The sequence below is a fragment of the Canis aureus genome, chromosome 17, assembly GCF_053574225.1.
Source record: "Canis aureus isolate CA01 chromosome 17, VMU_Caureus_v.1.0, whole genome shotgun sequence".
NCBI classification, from domain to species: domain Eukaryota; kingdom Metazoa; phylum Chordata; class Mammalia; order Carnivora; family Canidae; genus Canis; species Canis aureus.
Genome location: NC_135627.1, coordinates 60536955 through 60560686, shown reverse-complemented (window position 1 = coordinate 60560686; position 23732 = coordinate 60536955). Strand labels below are relative to the sequence as shown.

At 57.2% G+C, this 23732-nt stretch overlaps 1 protein-coding gene and 1 long non-coding RNA gene across 2 annotated transcripts; both read left to right on the top strand.

The window, feature by feature from the left end:
• Positions 1-4859: 4859 nt before the first annotated feature.
• LOC144288161 (uncharacterized) lies at positions 4860-6763 on the top strand. The gene is made up of 3 exons (XM_077855865.1): positions 4860-5226; positions 6197-6348; positions 6453-6763. Exons 2-3 carry the CDS (start codon positions 6222-6224, stop codon positions 6761-6763), a joined length of 438 nt encoding a protein of 145 aa, XP_077711991.1. The 5' UTR covers positions 4860-5226; positions 6197-6221.
• Positions 6764-9397: 2634 nt separating this feature from the next.
• LOC144288115 (uncharacterized) lies at positions 9398-13672 on the top strand. The gene is made up of 2 exons (XR_013356116.1): positions 9398-9996; positions 13400-13672. It is a non-coding gene; the product is annotated as an uncharacterized LOC144288115 (long non-coding RNA).
• The last annotated feature ends 10060 nt before the right edge of the window (positions 13673-23732 follow it).

The following is a 23732-nucleotide window of genomic DNA, read 5'->3' as shown; positions in this document are numbered from 1 at the left end:
GACGTAGGCGGGGAAGCTGCTCGATGCCAGGGGGCTGGCAAGCCTCAAGGACCCAGAGGGGCTCACGGTCTTGTGGGTCTGACAGGTGCAGGATATGTGCACGGGGGTTGGGGAGGCCAAAGGAAGGGACACTCACGTCCCTTGAGGGGCGATGGTTGTGCCAGGACCTGTACGAGACATTTTTACACATGCCATTTAATTTTCTGCACATTTCTACGAAGGAGGGGTTCTTATCCAACAGAGCTATGTAAATTTACAATCACTCCCGTTTATGAGTAAAACAATCTGAAAAACCAATTAGAAGTCCCAACTAACTCCAAAATTCATAAGTTTTCCATCACAAAGGTGTGGAGACACAGCTGCCAGGGAAGTGAAAATAAAAGGGTAGTCGGAGAGAAAGATAGGAGGGCAGGGGCTGTGAGGTTTTGTATAAGGTGCACGGCACTGGAGTTAAGCCTCGAGACCTCACCTTAGCAAAAAAAGAAGGGAAGGGCATTTCAGGAGAACAGGATTGCAGGAGTGAAAGTGAGGCAACGTGAACATAAGCCCTGAACGGTGCTACCCCTAGAACGTGCCCGGTGAGGCTGGGCACCTAGGGTGGGGCTCAGGTGAGGACTCCCTGAGGTTTCTGTTGCTTATAAGGAAGGTTTCACGATAAGTATGATGAATATGAATCTGCCTGCAGTGCAGTGAGTGCACGAGAGGGAGGCAGAGAAGGCCGTGAGCAATGCGTGGCATGCGGTGAGCATGGCAAGGGCCTGGACTGAGACCCCACCAGGAGCAATCGGCAGGACCCTCATTACCGAGAGGATGGAGCAGGGAAGAGAGGGGAGTCCATGCTGAGTGCAGAGTTTCTAGCGCAGAAACACGTGGTCCTTTATTCTATGCCGAGCCAGAGAGAAGGGCAGGTTGGGGGAAGGACGGGAGGTCAGTTCTAGAGCCTCTGAGTGAAATGCCTGTGGGACACCCCGTGGAGCAGAACCACAGGTAGCAGGGACTGTGGGCAGAGCTCAGTGGCAACGTCTCGGGTGCACCAGGGGTCTAGGAAGTAGTGCAGCGGGCATGGCGGCTAATCACAGAGCCCACGGATGACAAGTAAGGTTGAGGGGCTGGGAGGTGGGAGGGGAAGGGGGCTCGGCCCGGAAGCCCAGGGGACACCTATTACTTCAGGAGGAAGAAAAACCAGTGCAATACATAAAACAAGACCAGAAGGGTAGGGAGGGTAGGAAGAGAGAAGGGACGGCTGGACGCCGAAGGGAAGAGATGGGCACACGAACGAGAGGCTCTTAGAGGCACCGTGACACGGAGGGCACCGTGCTGCATTCGAGTCGTCGCACCCTCGCTCCTCCAACAGCCACTCCCTGGGCGCCTGCTGTAAGCCAGGCCCTGCTCCGGGTGCTGGGGATGCAGCAGCGGCCCAGTCCGCCTCTCCTCCCCCGGAGCTTACGGTCCAGTGGGGAAAACAGCCAGTAAGGTACACACCCCATGCCACATATGCACATATGGCTTGTGGGTTGGGGCCGCAACAAGGATAAAAGGGTAGGGTCTGCGGACTGCTGCACTGACAGAGGGATATTGGGGGTCTCACTGAGGTGCTCACACTGGAGACGTGAGACGGAGCCTCTTCAATGTTTGAGAAAAGATGAGTTGGGAGAGGACACAGCAGGTGCAAAGGCCCTATGCAGGAGGCACTGGGAACCCCACGGAGGCTGGGGTGGGTGGGGTAGAGTAGGCCAGAGCCGTGGAGACGGGAGGTCGGGGACGTGCCGGGACAGAGGGGGCCCCTTCCCGGCCACGGTGAGGACCTTCTGCTCCAGGCTCGGCGTGATGGAGCCATGCACTTGGGGCAGACGAGTGGACACACCGACCCAGACAGGCTACCTGGCCGCTCGGTGGAAAGTAGCGGGCCTGGACGCCCAGTGCCTGAGGAGGACACGCTGCACCCGGTCCCCCAGGACACTGGACGCTGGAGTCTGCAGAATGATTATTCCATATCCTGGGCCAACACGACACCCGGTTTCTGTTGCAGGAGAATTTAAAACTTGCACGATTCTTTTCAGTGACGTGGTGACGTTCACCAACATCTGTGCGGCCTGCCAGCCCATCCAAATCGTGACGATGCTGAATTCCATGTACTCCAAGTTTGACAGGCTAACCAGCGTCCACGAGGTCTACAAGGTGGGTGTCCACGGCCTGCGGGGTGGGCGCCCGGGCGGGCAGGAGCTCAGCTCTGCGCCTCCCTCCCGCCCCCTCTGTGCTCAGGGCTTGGTGCAGAGCAGCAGGGCGAGCCCGTAAGACTAGAAGGCAGTTGGAGCTATTTTAGGAATTTTAGTTTGTTTGTAGAGATCCTTTTGTAATACACGCTGCTTAAACGCCTCCGAGGGGCACACTCTTCTCTGAGAATAATTCTATCCCTGGAACTCAGCAGAAGTCTAACGTAATAACGTACGCCCAGTACAGGGCATCGTGCGCTAAGCCAGGGGCTCCGTCCTCTCGGGGACCTGTTCCTGCCGGCAGCACAGAGGCCCACGGGTGCTCTCCGGGGGTCTGCGGGCTCAGTTTTCTCCCCACCGCTTGCCTGATACGCTTCATACTCCTGGCAAATCACCTGTAGCTTCCATATGGTCCTTTTGTCAACACCCAGAAAATGACAGAAATACTTAGGGACAGGATTAATGCCTTAAGGCAACCCTCTGAAGGCCCCCTCCCCCCTCACAGGTGGAGACCATAGGAGATGCTTACATGGTGGTGGGGGGCGTCCCGGTGCCCGTTGGAAGCCACGCCCAGAGAGTGGCTAACTTTGCCTTGGGGATGAGAATTGCTGCAGCAGAAGTGATGAATCCGGTTACCGGAGAACCCATCCAGGTAGGAAGACACCGGGTCCTCGGCTTCCTACCAACCGTCTCACACACAGAAGAGTAGCTTCTGCTTCTGTTCAAGTGGCTCCTGGGCACGTCACAGTACTCAAAATGGGTGCTTTCTCCCAACTCTTGTCTTCTCCCGCACATGTTCTACGTAATTGAGTTATTAGGATATCATCCCAACCTTCCGTAACCTTCAGAGAAGGCTCTGGAGCCTGGTATTTCCGTGACATTCACTGCAAGCTTGTCTACAGGGCTGAGCAGGTCTCCCCATTCACTCACCGGGGTTCAATCCATCTTAAAAGCTGGCTTTTTTTTTTTTTTTTTTTTTATAATTCTGGTTTTTTAATTTGGGCATTTAGTTCAACAAGTTGTTCAGGTTTGCCAAATAGCCAACCCCTTCCCATCCCAAGGAAAACTGTGTATTCAACGTGCCTTCTCGCAGGTTCACGAGTTCTCAACCTGTGGCGGGAAACTGCCCCCAGCAGTAGGCCAGACACCTGGAGTTGTGAGATACTTAGAATAGCCTCCCTCCCACCACGTGGCCTTAGGGAGACATCTGCTCGCCTCCCACACAGGAACCTACTCTTCCAAGCACGGAGATCTGTTTGCTCTGAGAGAGGGAGAGGACAAGTCGGCGTCCTCTTCTGTGTGCTAAGCAGATCCTCTCCGTCCTGACATTTCTATGGTTTAAGTTTTAAAGTTTAAGCCACAATACTCGGCCGTTGCAAGCAAACAGACCCATCTGTTGACTAAAACCCCCAGTAAAAAAAAAATCAGGATGGGAGGGAAAGAGGGAAGGAGATGAGAGCGTCAGAGAAGAGATAACGTGTTTTGGTTAAAAAGTCAGAGAAGAAAAAAAAATTGAAAATGTACCGTTGTGTAAAGAGAGCGTGTGTATCCGGGTGCGTGTGAGCAGCCTCGCTACGGAGACGACAGTAACGCTATGCCAAGAATGAAATCAAACCGTGAATTCCTGAGAACTCTCACGGTGGGTTTTACGAAGACGAAAACAGGAAGAGAGGTTATCAAGTTTAAGAATAGGGCCGTAGTTAGGAGCATCAGTCACTGTCCCCCAGAAACAACAAACTGTGCAGCTTATTTAAGGGAGCGGGGACAAAGATGCGAAACACTTCTCTCTTATGACACTCACGCCACCGTCTCAGCAGTTTCTAAATCAGTGCTCCGAGATCTTCCATCATTTCACTCAGCCTGCGGTATACACGGAGGTCCCACAACCGCCAGGCAGCCTGGCTCCCCTTCCCGTGGGAACAGGCAAATTAGTCTTTGGCGAAAGAGATAAGGAAGTGGATCCCCCTGCAGGAGGGACGAAACTTCATGGGAAAAGGGCACAGGAGAATTTCGAGGTAACAACCGTAGGGGTGTGGCTACAGGGGTACGTACTCTTGTCCAAGCTCACGGAGCTGAATACTTCAGATCTTTTCCTTTTATGTAAATTATGCCTCAAACTTCAAAATAAAAGCGGTGGTATTCGAGGATCCCTTTTCAGCGAGGTTCTCTCTGCGCAGATCAGAGTGGGGATCCATACGGGACCGGTCCTGGCAGGTGTGGTGGGGGACAAGATGCCACGGTACTGCTTGTTTGGGGACACGGTGAACACAGCTTCCAGGATGGAAAGTCACGGGCTTCCCAACAAAGTGCACCTCAGCCCCACGGCCTACAGGTAACCGTCTGTGTCTTCATGCCTTTCTTTGCCTTCCCCTACTTCCAGGATGTGCAGATGCCCAACAGAGGTGGGGGGGGGGCACGAAGGGACCCCGTGGCGCTTCTCCCATGCCTCCCTGGCTGACAGGAGGCATGATGCCGGGCGATAGACATTACCGAGCCACTATACTCTGGGACAGCTTTGCTCCCGAGGAGCGTAGGAGGTGACGCAGGGACTGGCAAAGTACAGTCACAGGCCTCACCCAGCCTCCTGCCTGTTTTTTGTAAATAGTTTTCTTGGAACAGAGCCCTGTTTTTGTGTTTCCTCATTATCTGTGGTTCCTGCACGGGCAACCGCAGCGCTGAGTAGCGGTGGTGGAGGCTGCACGGCCTGCAAAGCCAAGGAGATGTACTATCTGGCCTCGTACCAGAAAAGGGAGCTGACCCTTGGTCTAGCAGAAAAAGAGAAACGCTGCTCAACGAGTAATTATTTTGAGAGCACGATAAGTACGACGACAAAGATAAGCATAAAATAGTTTTCGAGAACTTCTCAGATGCCAACCAAACTCTAGTTCTCCGACTTCTGTTCGTCATGTGCTCTTGCAACAGCTCCCTGAAAACCTAGGTCCCACGTGGGTTTCAGGGGGGAGAGGAGCCCGGATACAGCCCGGGGCTCGGGCTCCGGGTGCTGCTCGGGAAGGTGAGTGGGTCCTGGAGCCTGGGCGCACAGCGGGTCGAGAAACCCTTCGTGGGGGAGCGATTCCTGGGCGGAATCTCCGACACCGAGCTCAGGGTAGGATTTAGCCAAAGCTGAGGGTTTGGGGAGTGAAAACGGAGTGAAAACCGAGCAATCCCAGCGCAGAGGGAGAGTCGGACCGGGGACCTGACAGCTCGGCTGCGTGAAGCGCCAGGGTGCCCACTGCAGGCCCCGGGAGCCCCGGGGGCGGGGGCTCAGGGAGCGGGAGGGAGAGGGCCTGGGGGCCGGGCGCGGGGGAACGGAGGCGGAGGCGAAACCGGCTGCACCGGGCACCTGCTAGGGACGCAGCACGAGAGGCGGGCAGGGTCTCGGGGGTTCCTGGCCGCCCCCGCTGGGGGACGGGGCGGGGCGGGGCCTGCGTGGGCCGCGAGATGAGCTCAGGCTGGGACGGGCTGCAAGTCCCGGGTGGGGCTGCCCTGCGCGGCCGGCGGGCGGGGCGGGGCGGCGGCGGCCTGGGGTGCCCGAGGAGGCCGGGGCGGAGGAGCGCGGCGCCCCGCTGGGAGTGCTGAGGGAGGACGGCCGCAAGGGCGGCGCGGGGGCCGCGAGGACGAGCCCTTGTCCTGCCGGGAGCGCCGCGGCCGGCGGTGGGGACACACGGGGCTCCGGGGTGCAGGACTCCGCGGACGGCCGTCCAGGACCCGGGCGGGAGGGGACCCGAGCAGGCGGGGCAGGCAGGCGGCGCCCCAGCTCCGAGCCGGGCCAGCGGGGCACACGCCGCGGGTGTCGCCTGTACCGGGGACGGGGCCTGGACGGTCGCCCCCACGCCCGGGCGACGGGGCTTCGGGAGGACGAAGGGCGGCGCTCAGCCCCGCGGAGCCTCCCGCGCCGGGCGCACCGGGCGGGCTGCAAAGCCGGGAGACCCGCCCCCGTACCCCCGCGCGCTCCGCCAGCCGCCGCCTTGCCCGCCGCGCAGGGCTCTGCAGAACCGCGGCTTCGACATGGTCGAGAGGGGCGAGATCGAGGTGAAGGGCAAGGGGCGCATGACCACCTACTTCCTGCTGCGGAACCTGCGCGCTTCGGACGACGAGATCCTCGGCCGCCCTCGGGGCCCGCGCGGCGGCAGCGGTGAGCAAGGGCGGCGCTGGTGCCCCCGACGGCCCGAGACGGCCTGGGACGCGGCGGGCGGCACCGGGCAGGGCGCACCTCGCGCTCACCTCTCCGCCCCACAGGCTCGTCCGCAGACGCCGGCGCTCGGGGAAGGCCGGACGGCAGGGCCGTGGCCGTCATGCGCTACGAGGACAGCGAGCCGCCGCCGCCCGCGGGCCTCCGGGCAGACGGTGAGGAGCCGAACGCTCGGCCCCGGCGCCGGCGTGCTCGGGCTGCGGCCCAGGCGGGGGGCACGGGCGGGGCTGCGGGCAGGGGGCGCTCGGCGCGCTGCGAGGGCTGTTCCCGAGGCTCCCCCCGCCGCGGCGCCAGGCTCGGTGTGGCCCGGGAAGGGGGAGGCTCAGGGAAGCAGGGCGCGCTCCAGTGCCCGGCCTGAGCGGACAGCGCGCCCTCGGGGTGCCTGCGGGGGAGCCGCCCCCGACTGCTACCAGCCGGGCTGGGAGACCTGGGGCGGGGCCTCTCCTCCCCCGCGGGCCCTGGCGGCGGAAGGTCGGGAGGTCGGGAGGCTCCTCGGGCGGCTGCTCCTCGGGGGGGAAGGGGGGGGTCGGGGAGGAGGTCGGGAGGCTCCTCGGGCGGCTGCTCCTGGGGGGGGGGGTCGGGGAGGCGGTCGGGAGGCTCCTCGGGCGGCTGCTCCTCGGGGGGGAAGGGGGGGGTCGGGGAGGCGGTCGGGAGGCTCCTCGGGCGGCTGCTCCTGGGGGGGGGGGTCGGGGAGGCGGTCGGGAGGCTCCTCGGGCGGCCTCGTCTTTCCCGCGGGGCGAGCGCTCGGCCCGAGGACCAGTCGCAGCGGAGGCCGCTAGCCCCGAGGGCTCCTGGAACGCGCGGAGGACGGAGGGGCGGCGGCCCAGCCCCCGAGGCCGACGGCCCAGCCCGCAGCCCGCCGCGCCCTCCCCGGCTCCCGCGGACCCCAGGTGCCGGCCGTCGGGGGGAACGGGCGTTGGGGCGTCGCCGTGGGGGTCTGCGGGACCCGCCCCCGCCCGGGGCCTCCCGTCCAGCTCAACCCCGAGTCTGAGTGGAGCGGCGGCGGCCCGGCCGGTGCCTCTGTGCGATCCTGAGAGGGCGCAGGCTGCAGCACTGCCCGCTCTGCTCAGGGCCGCGGGGCAACCGCGGCGTCTGCGGCCCATGAGGGTCCCCGCGGACCCGCCGTCACTGCCCAGGGGCGCGGCCCGCGACGCTCCCGCACCGGCCCGTGGGGGCAGGACGGCCCGGTCACGTGTGGGGGGGCGGCCCGGTCACGTGCGGGCCGTGGCGGCCCTGGGTTCGTCCGACGGCGCGTCCGCGAAGCTGCTGCGGCTCCGGGGGGACAGGGGAGGCCGGCCCCAGGTCGGGCCCCGGCGGCGCAGGCTGAAGGCGCGGCGCGTGGCCTCACTCGGCCTGTGCGCGGAGCGGAGCCGGGCGCAGGGGCTGGTCCCGGGCGGTCGCGGGGCGGGGGCGGGGGCGGGGGCGGGCGGCGGGCGAGGGCGTCCGAGGGCGTCGTGGGGCGCCGCCGCGGAGGGCCGCCCCGGGGAAGGCCGACGCGAGCCGGGGAGGCCGGCGGGACTCGGGGGCTGCGGGTGGGCGGAGCGGGAGGCTGGGTGGTGGGGCCGCGGGGGTCAGGGCGGCGGCCGAGCGTCCCCTGGAGCGGAGCCCCGCCGGCCCAGGTGCTTCCCCGCCCGCCGGGAGCCCCGCCCGCCGCCCTCCTGGCGCCTCGGGGGCGGGAGCGGGGCGTCGAGGGTCCGGGCTCGCCGCTGGGGCCGCGGCCGGCAGGGTCGGCTGCTTCGCTGCTGCCGGGGAGCGGCCGTGGCGCGAACGCACCGCTTTCCCCGAAGTCGCGGCGACGCCCGCCCCGGCGCGCAGCCCGCCTCGGGCTCGGCGGAGGTGGGGCCGCCCGTCAGCCGGCGGCGTCCTGGGGAGGCGGGCGCTGGGCCGCGCGAGCCCCGGGCGGCGGGACTTCCCCGGGGAGAGCCCGCTGTGGGGCTGGGCGCCGAGGGCCCCCGCGGCCCGGGGCTGGCGGCGCGGGCGGCAGCGGGGCAGGCGCGGCCCCGGGCCCAGGGCGGTCCTCGCGGCGTGTCCCCGGGCCGTCTGCGAAGGACGCGCCGAGGACCCGCCGGGCCGCCCCGAGACCCGAGTTCCCGGCCGCGGCCGTGGCGCCCGTCGCCAGCTGCGTGCTTCGGGCGAGTCCTCCTCGGCGCCGCCTCAGCCGCAGGCCACGCGCCCGCCCACCGCGAGGCTCTGAGGAGCGCCGGAGACGCCGCGTGTCGTCTGGAAGCCGTAGGTGGGCCGGGCCCGCCGGGAGGGGGCGGGGCGGGGCGGGGCGGGGCGGCGGGGCTGGGCCGGGCCCGCCGGGAGGGGGCGGGGCGGGGCGGGGCGGGGCGTCGGGGCGGGGCGGGGCGTCGGGGCGGGTCGGCGGGGCGGGGCGGGGCGTCGGGGCGGGGCGGGGCGGGGCGGCGGGGCTGGGGCGGGGCGGCGGGGCTGGGCCGGGCTCGCCGGGAGGGGGCGGGGCGGGGCGGGTCGTCGGGGCGGGGCGGGGCGGGGCGGGGCGGGGCGGCGGGGCGGGGCGGGGCGGGGCGGGGCGGCGGGGGCGGGGCGGGTCGTCGGGGCGGGTCGTCGGGGCGGGGCGGGGCGGGTCGTCGGGGCGGGTCGTCGGGGCTCCGCCTGTGCCCGGGCCTCCGCGGCTGCAGATGTGGTTCTCCCAGGCCATGGCCTCTGCCCGCTGACAGAACTAGGAGACGAGGGAGGGGGCGATTCTAGGACGGCAGCCCCCCCTAGGAAACCTGGAGACCCCACTGGGTCACTTTTAAAGCCAGCGTAAAAATCTCTCGCGGGTGGAATCTTGCCCAAAAAGATGCCCTGTAGAAGCCCAGGCTCCCTCCTCCGTTCGCACTGCGCGGGGCGGGGCGGGGCGGGGCGGGGCGGGGCGGGGCGGGGCGGCCCGAGCCTCCCCGAGAGCGGGGGGCGGTTCACCGCGCGGCAGAGCTCGCCGGGGCCGGTGGGGACCAGAGCGAAGGGCAGGCCGGTGCGGGTGCGGGTGCGGGGGAGGGACCCGGCGGCAGGCCCCGCGGGACGCACCCACCCCGTGAGGCCCTGAGGACCACCGAGAAGACGCGAAGGCCCTGCCCCGTCCGGGGAAACCAGTTGGGAAGCCGAGACGCGCGTTCGCACATCTTCCTCTCCCGGGAGGTGAGGTGCAGGGAGGAACCCCTCCCGCGACCCCACGTCGTGCCCTTCGTGACTCCTCCGGCCCCCCGTCTGTCGTGACCGCCAGTGACCCAGAGTCCGCGTGTGTTTCCCGAGGCAGCAGCATTTCCCCGAACGCCTCTTTGCTCTCACTGCCGCGCTACAGCGTCCCCCAATTTTACAGCTGACCGCGCTCTACCAGCAGCAGTTTTCCAAACGGGAAGATGTCTTTTACAGCCGCTTAATTCACTCTTAACAGATTCGGAAGTGGGTTTCTGTGCTGCTTTTGATTCTTCCCTGGACTGTCTGTTCGTTTATGTTACAGGAGGAATATTGAATTATTATCATCATTTTAAAACCATAAAGTGCAGATAAATCTAAAAAAGAAAGCGAAAACCCCGTGATTCCATCAGAGAGACCACTACCAAGTTTTGGGTGCTTATCTGCCAAACTTAGGTACGTGAGGGTCTGTGTGCATGTGTACACATGTGTGTTTCTCTTTACAAAATCGGGATTCTCATGCATACACTGTTTTATAACCTGGTCGATTTCTTTCCTTGGAATGTTTAAATGCATTTCAAAACAGGAGAGGAAAATTTTTAAAATTTTTAAAATTTAAAATTTTTGAAAAGACACAACATGCCTGACCTGGTAACTTGTATCCCCCATGACTTGTGTGTCGTGCACCAGAAGTCACCTTTTACAAATGGCAATTTTTTAAAAGATTTAATTTATTTATTCATGAGAGAGAGAGGCAGAGACAGAGGGAGAAGCAGGCTCCATGCAGGGAACCCAATGTGGGACTCCATCCGGGATCCCGGGGTCATGACCTGAGCCGAAGGCAGACGCTCAACCGCTGAGCCACCCAGGCGTCCCAGAAACTGCAATTATTTCGCGCTTTTGCAAACCTGTAATACGTCTGTGATGTCCCTGATGTTCTGGGAGCCCTACAGATGCCTCTGAGTTTCCCAAGACTAGCCAAGTTGAACCTCAGTTTTGGTGTGTGATGCCCTCAGGTGTCTAGATATCACTAATCCCTGGAAGACGTGCATTGGAATCCTCAGTCAGAAAACCTAACCAACCAAGATGCTGCATTTTCCAACTCGGCACAGTAATGAGCACTCATTGCTGCAAAGTGATGGTACTAACAGGCAGCCCTTGGGGGCTGGGAGCAATGGCCTTCTAGAAGCAAAAGAAGAGTGCAAATTCATCTCAAGCAAACAAGGAAATTATTCCTCCATCTGGAGCGTGGAGTTGGATTGGAGTAAGATGTCAAACATAGATGTGCAGAAATTCCAGGAGAGTCTCAGTTCCAGGCCGATCAAGTCCTGTTTGGATCATCGGGCAGCACTGTCTCAAACTGACGGGGCCCGTGTTTGGCCCATTAGCTCCAGTCGTAGCTGTCTCAGTTCTCCCAACGTGGTGCTCGCTGGCCAATATTTTCTCCTTGTCCATCAGGGACTTTTTCCTCAAGGACAGAAAAGGGAAGGAGAAAGAAGAGTTTAATAAAAGTGCAAGAAAAATGTGGGTAGAAATGGAGGAGAAAGAGGACCACAGTTAAGAAGACATAATCCAGAAAAGTAAAAAAAAAAAAAAAAAAAAAAAGATCCTAGTTAGAAGAGAGAAAAACCTACTGTGGGAGCCAGAGACACAAAGCGGGGCGGGGGGTGGGTGGGCGAGGAAAGTAAATGGAAAAATTCTTGAGAAGAGAAGTTAGAAGGAAGAAAAACACAAGAAGGTGTTGAATAACGGTGAGGCTAAAGGGTCTGAGAGATACTCTTTCCTGGTGTTGAATTTACTCCCAAAACTCTCTGTGAGAGGTAAAGCCAGAAAATAGAGGAGTTGTCTTTGCTGCAAAGAAATTCTGGTGCTTTCTGGAAGCGGGGGCACCTCACCCTGGAGCCTGCCTGTGGACAGCTAACGTAAAGGGCTTCCTTTGTTGGAGTCCCCTCTTGTTCAGCTTATGTTCTGTCAGGCCGGCCCCACTGTTGGTACCCCTCCAAAGACACGAAACACACCTTGGCGTGCACGGCTCTGTCTTGCAGAGGTTTTCTCTTACCGGGTCTCAGAACATCCCTGTGGGCTGAGGGGGAGGTAGATGTATCGTGTAGCAAGCCTCTTACATCTGGAGAAACTGAGGCACCGTGGGACATTGGATGAGGAGAGGTCAGTTGCCCCTTTAGTGCTGATGGTGCTGATGGGCAGTGACAGGCACCTCCGGGGTGCGGGGGGAGTCCTGTCTTCTCAACAGAGATCACTGCGTTTCTGTCTGTAATCAGCTCCTCTCCCTTCCGTGTGCCGTGATCTCACAACAAAACTGATCTCAGACTTTTCAAACATGTCCTTATCACTGATCTTGCAGATTTTTCTGTTTTGGAAAAGTTCAGTTCCTGTAAGAGTGGTTCTAGTGCTTATATTTCAAGGAGAAGCTATACCGCAGTAGCCTCTGTGATCCAAAGCGAAGGGTTAGAGGGTATTTGGAATGACGAAACTTGTAGAGAGTTAGCAAAACACACAACCCACAACAGCCGTATCCGAATAATTGTTTCTAAAAAGCATAAAAGAGTGCTGAGCATGATTCCGTGTTTTGCAAGGCAGCGTGGGAGGGGGGAGGAGGTACCCTCGAGCTGGGATGACCGTGTAGCTCACATCTGCACCTCTGTCGCTCCCTACAAAATGGGGATACCCTACAAAATGCCACGTTTGAGGGTCTTCCGAGCCTGATTCCTTGCCAGAGTAGCCCCAGCTTACACGTGAACTGAATGCTCCGCGTGAGTCGTCACCCGGAGCTACCAGTGGCCCCACCATCTCCTCCCTTGTGTGCTCCAGGGTCTCTTCCCAAATCCTCACCTCATCCTGGGCCAGAGACAAGGAGAGCCTGGGGCAGGCCCCGTAGCCCCAGTTTTTGCACACGTGTATCCCCACTTATTCCTTACCCACCAGCACATTAGCAGATGGTCTCAGGATCCGAGAACAGGGTTAGTCACTGATCCCGGTTCGGGAAGGAGGCTGAAGCAGGAACAGAAGGCTGAAGGTAGAAGCCGTCCTGCGTTTCCTGATTTCTAGAAGCTTAGACCCACAAACCTAGTATGTGAACCTCTCTGAGCTCAAATGTGTCTGGAACAATGATTAGCGTAAAGACAAAGGAAAAGGAACCGGGATGATACAGGAGTTGAGAACCTTAGATGCGAACCTTTCCTAGTGAAACCGCAGGGAGCGCAGGATGAGGTGGAGACAGGGCCTTCCGTCAGCCCTCTGGTTTCCGTTGGCTCCGGGTCCGGGGTGGCTGCATCCCCCCACCCCCCCGCCTGGTCTCTGGGCTCCCTTCCATACTTAGACTAAGAACCGGCATCTCGAGTGTTACCGTTGTATTAATCCCTTTATGTAAACCATCTCGTTGACTGGTTACAACAAGCCGGGGAGGCAGGTGTAGTCATCGTCTCCTCACTTGCCAGATGAGGACAGACGAGGCCCCGAGGGGCCGACGGTGAGCTGTGGCCGTCCTAGGTTGACCCTGGGCCTGCGTGGTACCCATGTGCCGACCCGTAGATAGTCCCAGGGCCAGCACAGTCGGGAGACTCGAGCTGTGCTGTGGGTCACGTCCAGGTAGAGACCTGACCTGGCAGGTGACCCAAAGGGTGACACCAGGGGGGACAGGAAATACAAGAGTGATGAGGCCGAGGTCTGGGCGGGCAGTTCAGCCTCGGCGAGGAACACGCTCCTGCCGGGAGGTGGGACAGGAGGCCCAGAGCGCCCGTGCTGAGCCTTCGGTCCTGGGGCCGGGCTCGGGTGACGAGGCCTGACCACAGAGGCCGCGGTGAAGCTTGGCTCACCTGCCCGCCTCCTTGTCTCCTTCCAGCTTCTGGTGAGCGCAGCCCTGACGGCAGCTCGGTGGCGGTGGCGGGCGGGGACTCTGCGGAGGCAGGCGACCAGCGCACGGTGACACCTGATGGGCCGGGGGCCAGGCTGTCGGGTTTCTGTGCAGTCCTGTGACACGGGGGCACCAGCCCTGGGCTTCGCTGTCCCCGAACTCGGTGTTCCGGGCACAAGGTCCTGTCTCAGCTGCAGACTTCCTAGGCTGGGTCTCTTCCCTGTTGTCCCTTTGAGAATAAAGGTCTAGAAACAAACACAATCCTGACAAGTCTGGAAAATGTGCTTTTACTTCTCGGTTCAACGCCAGCCCCCCTCCCCGCCTCGAGGCCGAGATCGGTTTGTTCCCACGAGTGATCAGTGGGCCGTGGGGCCTCTGTTTCCCCCCGACAGGGGTAAAGGGTGTTCAAGCTCCCATGCTGTGGTTCCCGGGTGGGCGAGGCTCCGGGGCCCACTTGCACCACCCCCCACGCTGTGGGTCACGTTAGGGGTCGGCTAGGTGGGGGGAGGCGGGGGAGCGCCCCACACCCCGCGGTTATGAATCACCACGTAACCAGGGGCTGTGCAAGGAAATCATTGTCATTCCCAGCCCTGGGGATCCTGTGGCCCCAGGTCCAGCCACGAGGCCAGGTGACACCGCGGGGGCAGGGGTGGGGCGCGGGGGCTCCTGACCGAGGCCTGCTTGCTCTCAGGGTGTCTGCAAGGCTGTGCCCCAGCACCCCGGACAACGACCCCCGGGCACAGCCGGCACGGCCTCCTGCGGGCTACATGGACTACATGCACTTTCCCCGGTGACGCCCTCAGGGTGGGTGGGCGCCTCGAGGCCCGCCCCACATCCCGGGGACCGACCCAGGCCTGCCCCTCACCCCCAGGGACCCATCCAGGTCCCCCGCATCCCGGGGACTGACCCAGGCCCGTCCCTCACCCCCAGGGACCTGTCCAGGACCTCCCCGCACCCCCAGGGGCACATCCCTGGGCCCCTGGCACCCCCAGGACACGTCCCGCTCTGGGTGGCAGCGTGGGGTGCCACAGGGTAGCCTGGAGCGGGGGTGAGCTTGGGGAAGCCGCTGGACATCTCTTGCCTCTGTGCCCCTCCCATAAATCGGGCTAATTCAGGGCCCGCCTCCGGGGAATGTAGTGACAGACACACGAAGCATCTACGTGCGTCACCCACGCGGTGCAAACCCTCTTCAAATGCTAGGAATCTCTTTTCTTTTTCTTAATACTCCTATTAAGGGGTTTTCCTGCACACGTGGGCCCCGGGGCCGCCATCTAGCTTCCAGTTCTCGCGGCTTGCCCTCTGGCTGTCCTCCACAGTCCTTTAGCTCGGGGGAAGGAGCGCAGCCCAGGGCCCCCAGCACGCGTGGGGTGTAGGATTGTGGGGACCGTGGAGCAAACCAGTGTGGCCGGGCGGCCTGCTGTCGTCTTGGAAGGACAGCGGGACCTGGTGCCTGGGCACCGGCCGGCAGCTTGCTTTGCTCCCCGCCCAACAGGATGCGGCCCTGGGGTCCCTTGGTGCCCCGACTGCCCGAAGTTGTGAAGCAGGTGCCCGGCCCCGGGTGGAAGTGCAGGGGAGTTTGTCCCGGGTTTGTTATGACTGAAATAATGATTTCTGGCTGCAAATGAATGTGTGCCCTGCATCTGGAGCCTTCCATCCACTCCGGGGACACGCTGGGGGAGACCCCCTTCCAGGGCCTGGGGACACGGAGCCAGGCTGCCGATGTGCTGGGTGGGCCCTGGCGCCCTTGACAGCATCCTTCCGGGGACACACGTCCGTGCTGCAGCCTCCGAGCCCCAGTGCCAGGGATGCCCGCACCCCCTACAGCCCCGCCAGGGCCGCACGGCCATCGCCGGACACCTGCCTGTCCCTCCAGGAGTGCACTTTGGGTTGTGAACTGCTCGCGCTTTCCCCAGCGGGGGAGGCACCGCGAGTCCAGGCCCAGCGCCCTCCAGGCCTGAGGACCTGGGAGCACCTGCGAGGGCGGGGATGTCCCACACCCACAATCTTTAGGTTTGTTACCCTGGGAACCCCAGGAGGCCGGGCCCCTCAGCCCCTGCACCCCAGACCCCAGCCCCAGCACAGCCAGCTCGCGTGCAAGCAGATGAGGGCCCGGCTCCAGCACCACACTGGCTGCCAAGGACTGTGACAGTCACTGGGGCCACGCTCCTCAGCAAGAGCTGGAAAACAGCCGCACCGTCCTTACCCCAGCGGAGCCCCGCTTGGTCGTGTGGCTTCCCCGCCAGCTCTGCCCGCCCTCCGCGGCCCCCAGCGCATACAGCAGGAGTCAGGGACGCGGACACGGGTGGAGGGCCTGACCGTGGCCGGGGTCCCCCCCCTTCCCCTTCCTCGTCCAGCGGCTTCCTCCAGGGCCATCCGAGCCTGTGCTGGGGCCTGGCAGCCGCTGGGGCCTCACCCCTCCTCTAGGTACCACTGCTGATTCTTTTCCATGACCAGACTCGCCGTCCCCTCTTTTTCACCCTTTTTTCCCAACTTCCCTTCAGCTGGCGTGCCTGTGGGAGAAAGAAGGCAAGTCACGTGCCTGGCTGGGGAATGAGATCATTGCTGTCCCCTCGTAGCGGGCTCGGCCTGCTGCTCGGGGTCACTGGAAGAAAGCGGGAGAGCTCGATTGCCACAGAGAGCCATCTGGCTCCACCAGACTCATGCTGATGCTAATCTGTTGGTTTCTTTTTCTTTATTCTTTTTTTTTTTTTAATTTTTTGTTTAAATTTTTTGTTCCCGAGGAATCCTTCATCTGCAGCTGTAAACCCAGAGCTGGTGTGTCTGAAGGCAAGTGTGCATTTGGTGCACATATTTAGCGCAGCATTATGCACCCCGGCCCCTTGGGGGTGTCGGGCCATCATTGTTGTCACTGGTGGGTCTGTGTAGTCGTCATGTCAGGGCCGCACTTTCAAATGGAAATCAAGCAATTATGCGCCACACGGAGAAGTCCGACAGATGCAGTAGTTTTACATGACTGGCTGTGCCACGGAGACAAAGGCGACTGCGCTCCCGGGGGACAGTTAAATAAATAGAATAGGTTTCAAGGGTGCAGAGAAATCTAGGAATAATTAACTGTGTGATGAGAGTTCATAGATCTGGGGCGTCGGTGAGCGGCTTGGCTCATCCTCGCGGAGGCAGCACGACGAAGGCGGGCTCTGCTCCATGCACCTGCGTTCACCTGCCGCACGCACAGCTCCGGTCGTCGCATGCTCTGCATCCCTCTCCCCCGGCGCTCCTGTTGGAGCTGGTCGCTCCTGACGCCTCCGTGGTGGAACAGCTTCCAGCCCACCTTCCCTGTTAGATACATCGGTGCTCGTGCAGGAAAGCCTGGGGGCAATGCTGTCGCGGCTACGGCTGGTCGCCCACGGTTATGTGCCAAGCCCCAGCCAAGGGCTCTCAACCTGGGGCACGAGGTGGGTACTGCTGTCATCTGATGTTAGGCATGGGGAAAGGGACGCAGAGCCAAGTGTAAGAACTGGGATTCAGGGATCCCTGGGTGGCGCAGCAGTTCGGCGCCTGCCTTTGGTCCAGGGCGCGATCCTGGAGACTCGGGATCGAATCCCACGTCGGGCTCCCGGTGCATGGAGCCTCCTTCTCCCTCTGCCTGTGTCTCTGCCTCTCTCTCTCTCTCTCTGTGTGACTATCATAAATAAATAAAAATTAAAAAAAAAAAAAAAGAACTGGGATTCAGCTGTAGGGCCCCCACCTGCACCCCCAACTCTGGCCGTGGCTCTGGCCACCAGGCCGCAGCCTCGCTAATGTTCCAGCAGAGAGTAGGGGGAAAGGTGGGTGCTCACTCCTGCGCCCCCAACACAGCTACTAATGTCAGACACGTGGTTGCAGTGAACTGAATGGGAGAGACCTGAATAAAAGTTAAACCTTAATTTTTCCCGGGATGTCTGGGTGGCTCAGTGGGCGTGACCCTGGGGTCCTGGGATCGAGTCCCGCATCGGGCTCCCTGCATGGAGCCTGCTTCTCCCTCTGCCTGTGTCTCTGCTTCTCTCTCTGGGTGTCTCATGAATAAATAAATAAAATCTTAATTAAAAAAAAAACACTCATTTTTTTCCATGAGAGATCCAGCAGTTTATGCAAATGGTTAAATCAGAGCCTGAAACATACAGTCATTCATCCCTCCGTGTGTCTGAAGTTGTGTTAAAATTCACTAATATCAGCAAGAAGTGAAGCCCCCCTCGGATCCTGGTTGTTGCTTTCTTCTGTCGGGGAAGAAACACCGGAGAGCAGGCTCTGCACGTGAGAAGTCCCTGAATTTCTCCACTACGTGGCTGCCTTGGACGAACACGAAAGCTGATGACAGGTAAAATGGAGAGAAAAGGCAAGAAGGCATGTTATTTTTCTGAAAACGTATTGTAAACTAGGCATGTCCCAGAATACATAAAGCAGCTCTCCACAGGACCTGCTACCACTTGCCCCCCTCGCCACCTGCCACCGTGGAAGTCCGCGAGGCCCCACTGCAGGGAGAAGACATTAATGGAACAAAACCAGAGGTTTCAGGACGCAGAACATTCACTAATTTGCTGATGACTAATAAACATGAGAGTGACACACGCTGCACCCTCTGACTGTGGCTTGTTTGACCTTCTCCGAGGGTGGAAACACGGAGGAGGTTCGACTAACGGCTGTGGTCCCATATTTAGAAAGAAAGTTCTGCGTCTGGAAACATTAGCTTTACTTTTTCCACGTCTATTGGATACATGGGTTTGAAAATATTAGAATAATGAGCTTGCACTGCAGAAATGAAAAATAATCATTATTCTCTTATGTAAAGACCTCAGTAAAAAAGGGTTGAAAACACTAGTGAGGGCAGCCTGGGTGGCTCAGCGGTTAGTGCTGCCTTTGGCCCAGGGCGTGATCCTGGAGTCCCGGGATCGAGTCCCGCGTCGGGCTCCCTGCATGGAGCCTGCTTCTCCCTCTGCCTGTGTCTCTGCCTCTCTCTCTCTCTCTGTGTCTCTCATGAATAGATAAATGGAATCTTTAAAAACAAAAAAGAAAAGAAAACACTAGTGACAAGCATAAGACACTGAAGTTGCAAATCACTTAAGAACGGGTTGCTTTAGGAGCACAGCCAAGCAGCAGGAGCCGCATCCCCCGGGGCCCAGCAACGCCCTGTGTCACAGGGACCAAGCACTAAGGACCACAGAGAGGAAAGAAAATGGGAAGACCAATTAAAAATCAGGAATTAAAAGTACTGAAAATCAAAAAAAGAGCTAAAACAGAGGTCAACTAGCCTCGAAATATAGGTCATAGCTAATGTCATTCAACCGGTTGGTATCCACGATCCGCTATTAGCATGTGTCGTTCCCAAAGAACTGGGCTCAACGTCTTCATTATAAGTTCTTTACATATCAAAAAGTATTCTTTTTTAACCAAACAGTCGGAAAAAAATAAATCAGGTCACAGAGAAATCTCTAAAAATGTTCAGATGCAACCATTTGCCACCCATTTGGAAGTTTTTTAAAAAACCACCTCTGATTGAAGAGGAGGTTTGTTTTGCTTTTTTTTCTTCTCTTTGGCACATTTATTTGAAAATATCATGATCATCTTGTGATTGCGACTTTTTGTTTTTGATTTCTGCGACTTTTTCAATGTCGAATCTGAAATTCAAAATCCACTTTGATTTTGCTGCAACTCTTCCAAAACTGTGTGTGTGCGTGCGTGTGCACACGTGCACCTGCCTGTTGGAATATGAACCTGGCTCTCGGGTGACATATATGTCGTGGCTCTGTATGTGACCACGTGCGCACATCACCGCGATACTCGGCATCTTGAGAAAAGTAGAGCCGACGCTGTCCGAGGAGGGTATAGTGGGGACCCGACCGTGAGCGCAGGAAAGCCCCGTCAACCCCTCTAGTAAAATCGCATCCCATTTCTTTACACCTGATCGTGGACAATGTGCACGTTGAAAACCTGCCATTTCTGAGAAGAAGAAATAAAACGAGACAGCGAGGGGACCATATAAAAAAGCCAAATGTGCGATTTTTCAGATTACACCCTTCACACCCTGGAGAAGATCTTTTCGGGGGAGCCCCGCTTACAGTTACCGTAGTCCTCAGAGGGACTGAGCTGAGGGACCGGTTGAAAGCCACTGACTTAGGTTAACAGCGATCATCTTTGGGAGCTAGAATTACGGGTGACTTTAGTTTTCTTCACCACGAGTTCCCAAGTTTTCCGAGTAGTACGGGGAAGGATTGACGGCGTGATGCTGAAACGAGTGGGCACTGGGGCCAAGCCACCGGATTTGGAAGCTGGCTCGTGGCTCCCGGGCTGATGCCGCTCATTTTCCCCTTTTGTGCTCCGCGTGTCAGCTCTGTGGACGGAAACCATCAGAGCGCTCGCGTCAAGACGTCGTTGGGGTGACTAGTGAGATATGCGGAGCACATGTGACTGTGCAGGAAATGTCAACTATTTAAGGGCGCCCTGGGGGCTCAGCGGTGAGCATCCGCCTTCGGCCCAGGACAGTGACTCCGGGTCCCGGGATCGAGTCCCGCGTCGAGTTCCCTGCAGGGAGCCTGCTTCTCCCTCGGCCTGTGTCTCTGCCTCTGTGTCTATCATGAATAATCATGAATAAATCAATCTTTAAAAGAATGTTAACTAATAAAAATCCTTCCATGGTCCACGTCTATACAGCTTCTTACAGAAACAGAAGTGGAGACCCCCAGGCTCCCTGATGAAGGAAGCATAACGTCCACCTGCCGCCGGCCGGGCCCTGGGACACGTGCACACTCCTCCCTTCCCTTCCACAATTCCCTGTTTTTCATTCCCACACCCATTTGCACGCTGATGCTAGCTTATTTATGACGCCCCGGAAGCAGCCACAGGGTGGATTTCAAGCTCCGGGGGCTGAACGATGGCTCCGAAAGCTCCCGAATGTTCAGCAGTTGGCTCCGGTGACCAGCGCTCCGCGGGCTGCTCTTCTCTTCTGACAGGTTCACCATATTGAACGTTGCGTTCGAAACGGCGCTTTGGGTTTGAGGGTGAAGAACAAGGTCCCTCTTCCACATCCCCAGGCCGGCGCACATGTGGCGGTTCGAAGGCACCACTGCTCGTGGGGGCCATTGGCTATAACCAAACGGGGGACCAAATGGGCTATTTTTCTGGGTAGATTTGTATCACTGTGAGGGTGAAATGAAGATTTCTTGGAGACCAATGGGATTGTCAAAATAGAGCCCATGGCCTGGGTCCCCCAATAGCACCAGGTCCCTAAGGAAACGAGCAAGGTTGAGCATCTCTACATTTAAGAATTCCAAGTGTTTTTTTTTTTTTTCAGTTCATTTCAAAAGTCAAAATAACATAAAAGCCAAGAAGTCTTTCTTCTACCTCTGAACCTAACCACACCCACTGTTCTCATCAGAGATAAGCATTTCTAACTGATTTCTTATTTTATGAAAATAGAAGCAAACAAACCTGGGTGTTTTTATTCCCCACGCCTGCCTACTTGGTGTAAACGGAGCTACTTACGTTGTTCTAAGGTTTTTCACTTAACAATAGAACCTGACGTTTTTCACGTCCGCATACAGAGAACATCCTCGTTTTTTTTTTTTTTTACAACTGCATGTTTTCAATATGTGGCACATTAAAGCCCCATCTTCTGTTCGTCTTCCCGTTGAGGGGTCGATTCTCCTTCCCTGGCCTTGAACACGTGCCAGACTTAACGATTCATTCGATAACAGCGCCGTTAATGGAATACAGCGCAAGTGATGCTGTGGACGCAGCTTAGGTGCAAGAGGCTTGCTGCCTCCACCTTCCGCATTTGGGACCGTCCCCCGGGGGTGGGGGAAGAGGCTTCGGGCGCATCTGGCTGCCCTGAGGCCACCACACTGTGTGGACACCGAGCTAGGCTTCTGGGGAGACGGCGCAGAGGTGTGGGCCGGGCCCAGCTGGCTCACCAGGCCGTGGCGCCCAGACGGGACACCTGACCGCAACCCCACCCAACGCCCAGCTGAGTCCACTCAGCCCACGGAACACGGAGAGATGATAACACATTTTTGTCCTAATCACTGTAGTTTGAGGTCGTTTGCTACATAGCCACTGACAACCTGAACACATCATGCAGATGCACATCATTCAGTTAATTAGCCCCTTGGAGACCAACGTTCGGGTGTTTCCAATCTTGTGTCAATCAGCGATGACACGAATGATCTCACCTATACATTGTTTCACACAGGTGCAGGTTTATAAATCCCCAGAACTGGAATCAGTGCGTCAAAGGACTGATACATTTGCAATTTGGTGCATTTCCAGTCATTTAAAGTGCCAATTCCTTGCCCATTTTTCCAGTGGTTTGTCCTTTTATAGCTCAGTTTGTAGAAAATTGGTACTTTGTGATATGAGGTACAGATGGTTTTTCCCAGTTATCCTTTCAACTTTGTTCATATTGATTTTTGCCAGGAAGAATTTTTTTTTAAGAATTTTATGTTTAAGTCTCCCTATTTCTTCCATTTCTTTTATCTTTAATTTAATCTTTGATCCATTTAGAATTCATCCCCATGCATGGACCTAACTTAATTTTTTTCTAAATTGCTACTTGCCCTAAAACTACATATTAAATAGGCCTGTATTTTTGCTACTGATTTGTTACTTCTATCATATATGAAGTCTTAGTACACTTTTAGGTCTATTTGCAGTATTTTTATTTTGATTCTTTGTCTATTCATGTAATATCACACTCTTGGGGATCCCTGGGTGGCGCAGCGGTTTGGCGCCTGCCTTTGGCCCAGGGCGCGATCCTGGAGACACGGGATCGAATCCCACGTCGGGCTCCCGGTGCATGGAGCCTGCTTCTCCCTCTGCCTATGTCTCTGCCTCTCTCTCTCACTGTGTGACTATCATAAAAAAAAAAAAAAAAAAAAAAAAAAAAGTAATATCACACTCTTAATTTTTGTAACATAAAACTATAATATGTGAGATGGCTAGTGTACACCTTGTTAGTCTTGTTTCAAAGACTTCTTCTGAATATTCTAATTTATTTTCTCATATGAGCTTTAGAGTCAACTTGTTGAGTTGTAAAATAATCTGGCAGTAATACTAATTGGAATTACACACAGGGAGATTTAATTTAGGGAGACTTGCCGTCTTTAGGATAGTCGTTCCTTTTATCTGAGCACATGGTATGCCTGCATTTGTTTAAAGCTGCTTTTGTGTCTTTTAGGATCAAAGTCTTTATTTCATAAAGATCTAAAACATCATTCTTGGTTATTTTAGCTTTTTTGTTGTTGTTATTCTGAGTGTAAAAAGGTCTTTCGTTATATCTCCTAAGCAGTTTTTTAAATGTATGAAAGCTTTTGAAAATTCTATATTGATTTTGTATGAAGCCACCTTACTAAATTCTTATTTTCATAGACTTTTTTCAGATGATCGATCTTCTTGGGTCATCCAAGCACACAAATAAGTCATTTGCAGATAATGATGATTTTTCTTTTCACTTCTTACGTGCCAAATTTCTCTTTTACCGCGTATAACATTTTCAGCTTATTCTTGACTTTAGTCTCCTTTAAATATAATGTTGACTTTTTAAAAAAGATTTTATTTATTTGAGAGAGAAAACGAGTGAGAGAGAGAGAGAACATGAGTTGGGGGGGGGGGTTGAGGACAGAAAGCAGAGGCAGAGGGAGAAGCAGACGCCCTATAAGTAGGGATCCCATGTAGGACTCGATCCCAGGACCTCAGGATCATGACCTGAGCCAAAGGCAGGTGCTTAACCCACTGAACCCCCCAGGTGCCCCATACACATAACGCTGACCCTCAACTTGGTTTATGTTAGCAAGTACACATCTATTCCTTGTCACTGAATTTTTTTTAGGTCAGTAATGGAGGCTGAATTTTATTACACATCTTCAAAGCATCTACAGGGAAAAACACACGGTTTTCTCTTTGATCATTTATTTGGTGAATTCATAGAAGTAGACATCCTAAAATTGAACCATCTTTGCCTGGAATAAATCCCGCTTTGTTACTATACTGTTCTTTTAATGAGTCACTTGAGTCTGGTAGGATTTTGCTTTGTATTTTTGCATCAGTGTCTTTAAATGACTTTGGTTTTTATTTTTTATTTTATTTTTTTAAGGTTTTATTTATTTATGAGAGAGAGAGAGAGAGAGAGAGAAAGAGAGGCAGAGACACAGGCAGAGGGAGAAGCCCCAGGGTCACGCCCTGAGCTCGAGGCAGATGCACAACCCTGAGCCCCCAGGTAACCCTCTTATGTTCATTTCTGACTTTACTTTTACCTTCCACAACTTCCAGGAAGACACGGGGAGAGACAGACCCCCCAGCTTTACACTTACCCGGGAAAGTACATGGACATTCA

Coding starts and splice junctions, on each gene's coding strand:
- LOC144288161 (XM_077855865.1), top strand. CDS start 6,222: ATGGTCGAGAGGGGCGAGATCGAGGTGAAGGGCAAGGGGCGCATGACC. Junction 6,349..6,452: donor GGGCCCGCGCGGCGGCAGCG/GTGAGCAAGGGC, acceptor TCCGCCCCACAG/GCTCGTCCGCAGACGCCGGC.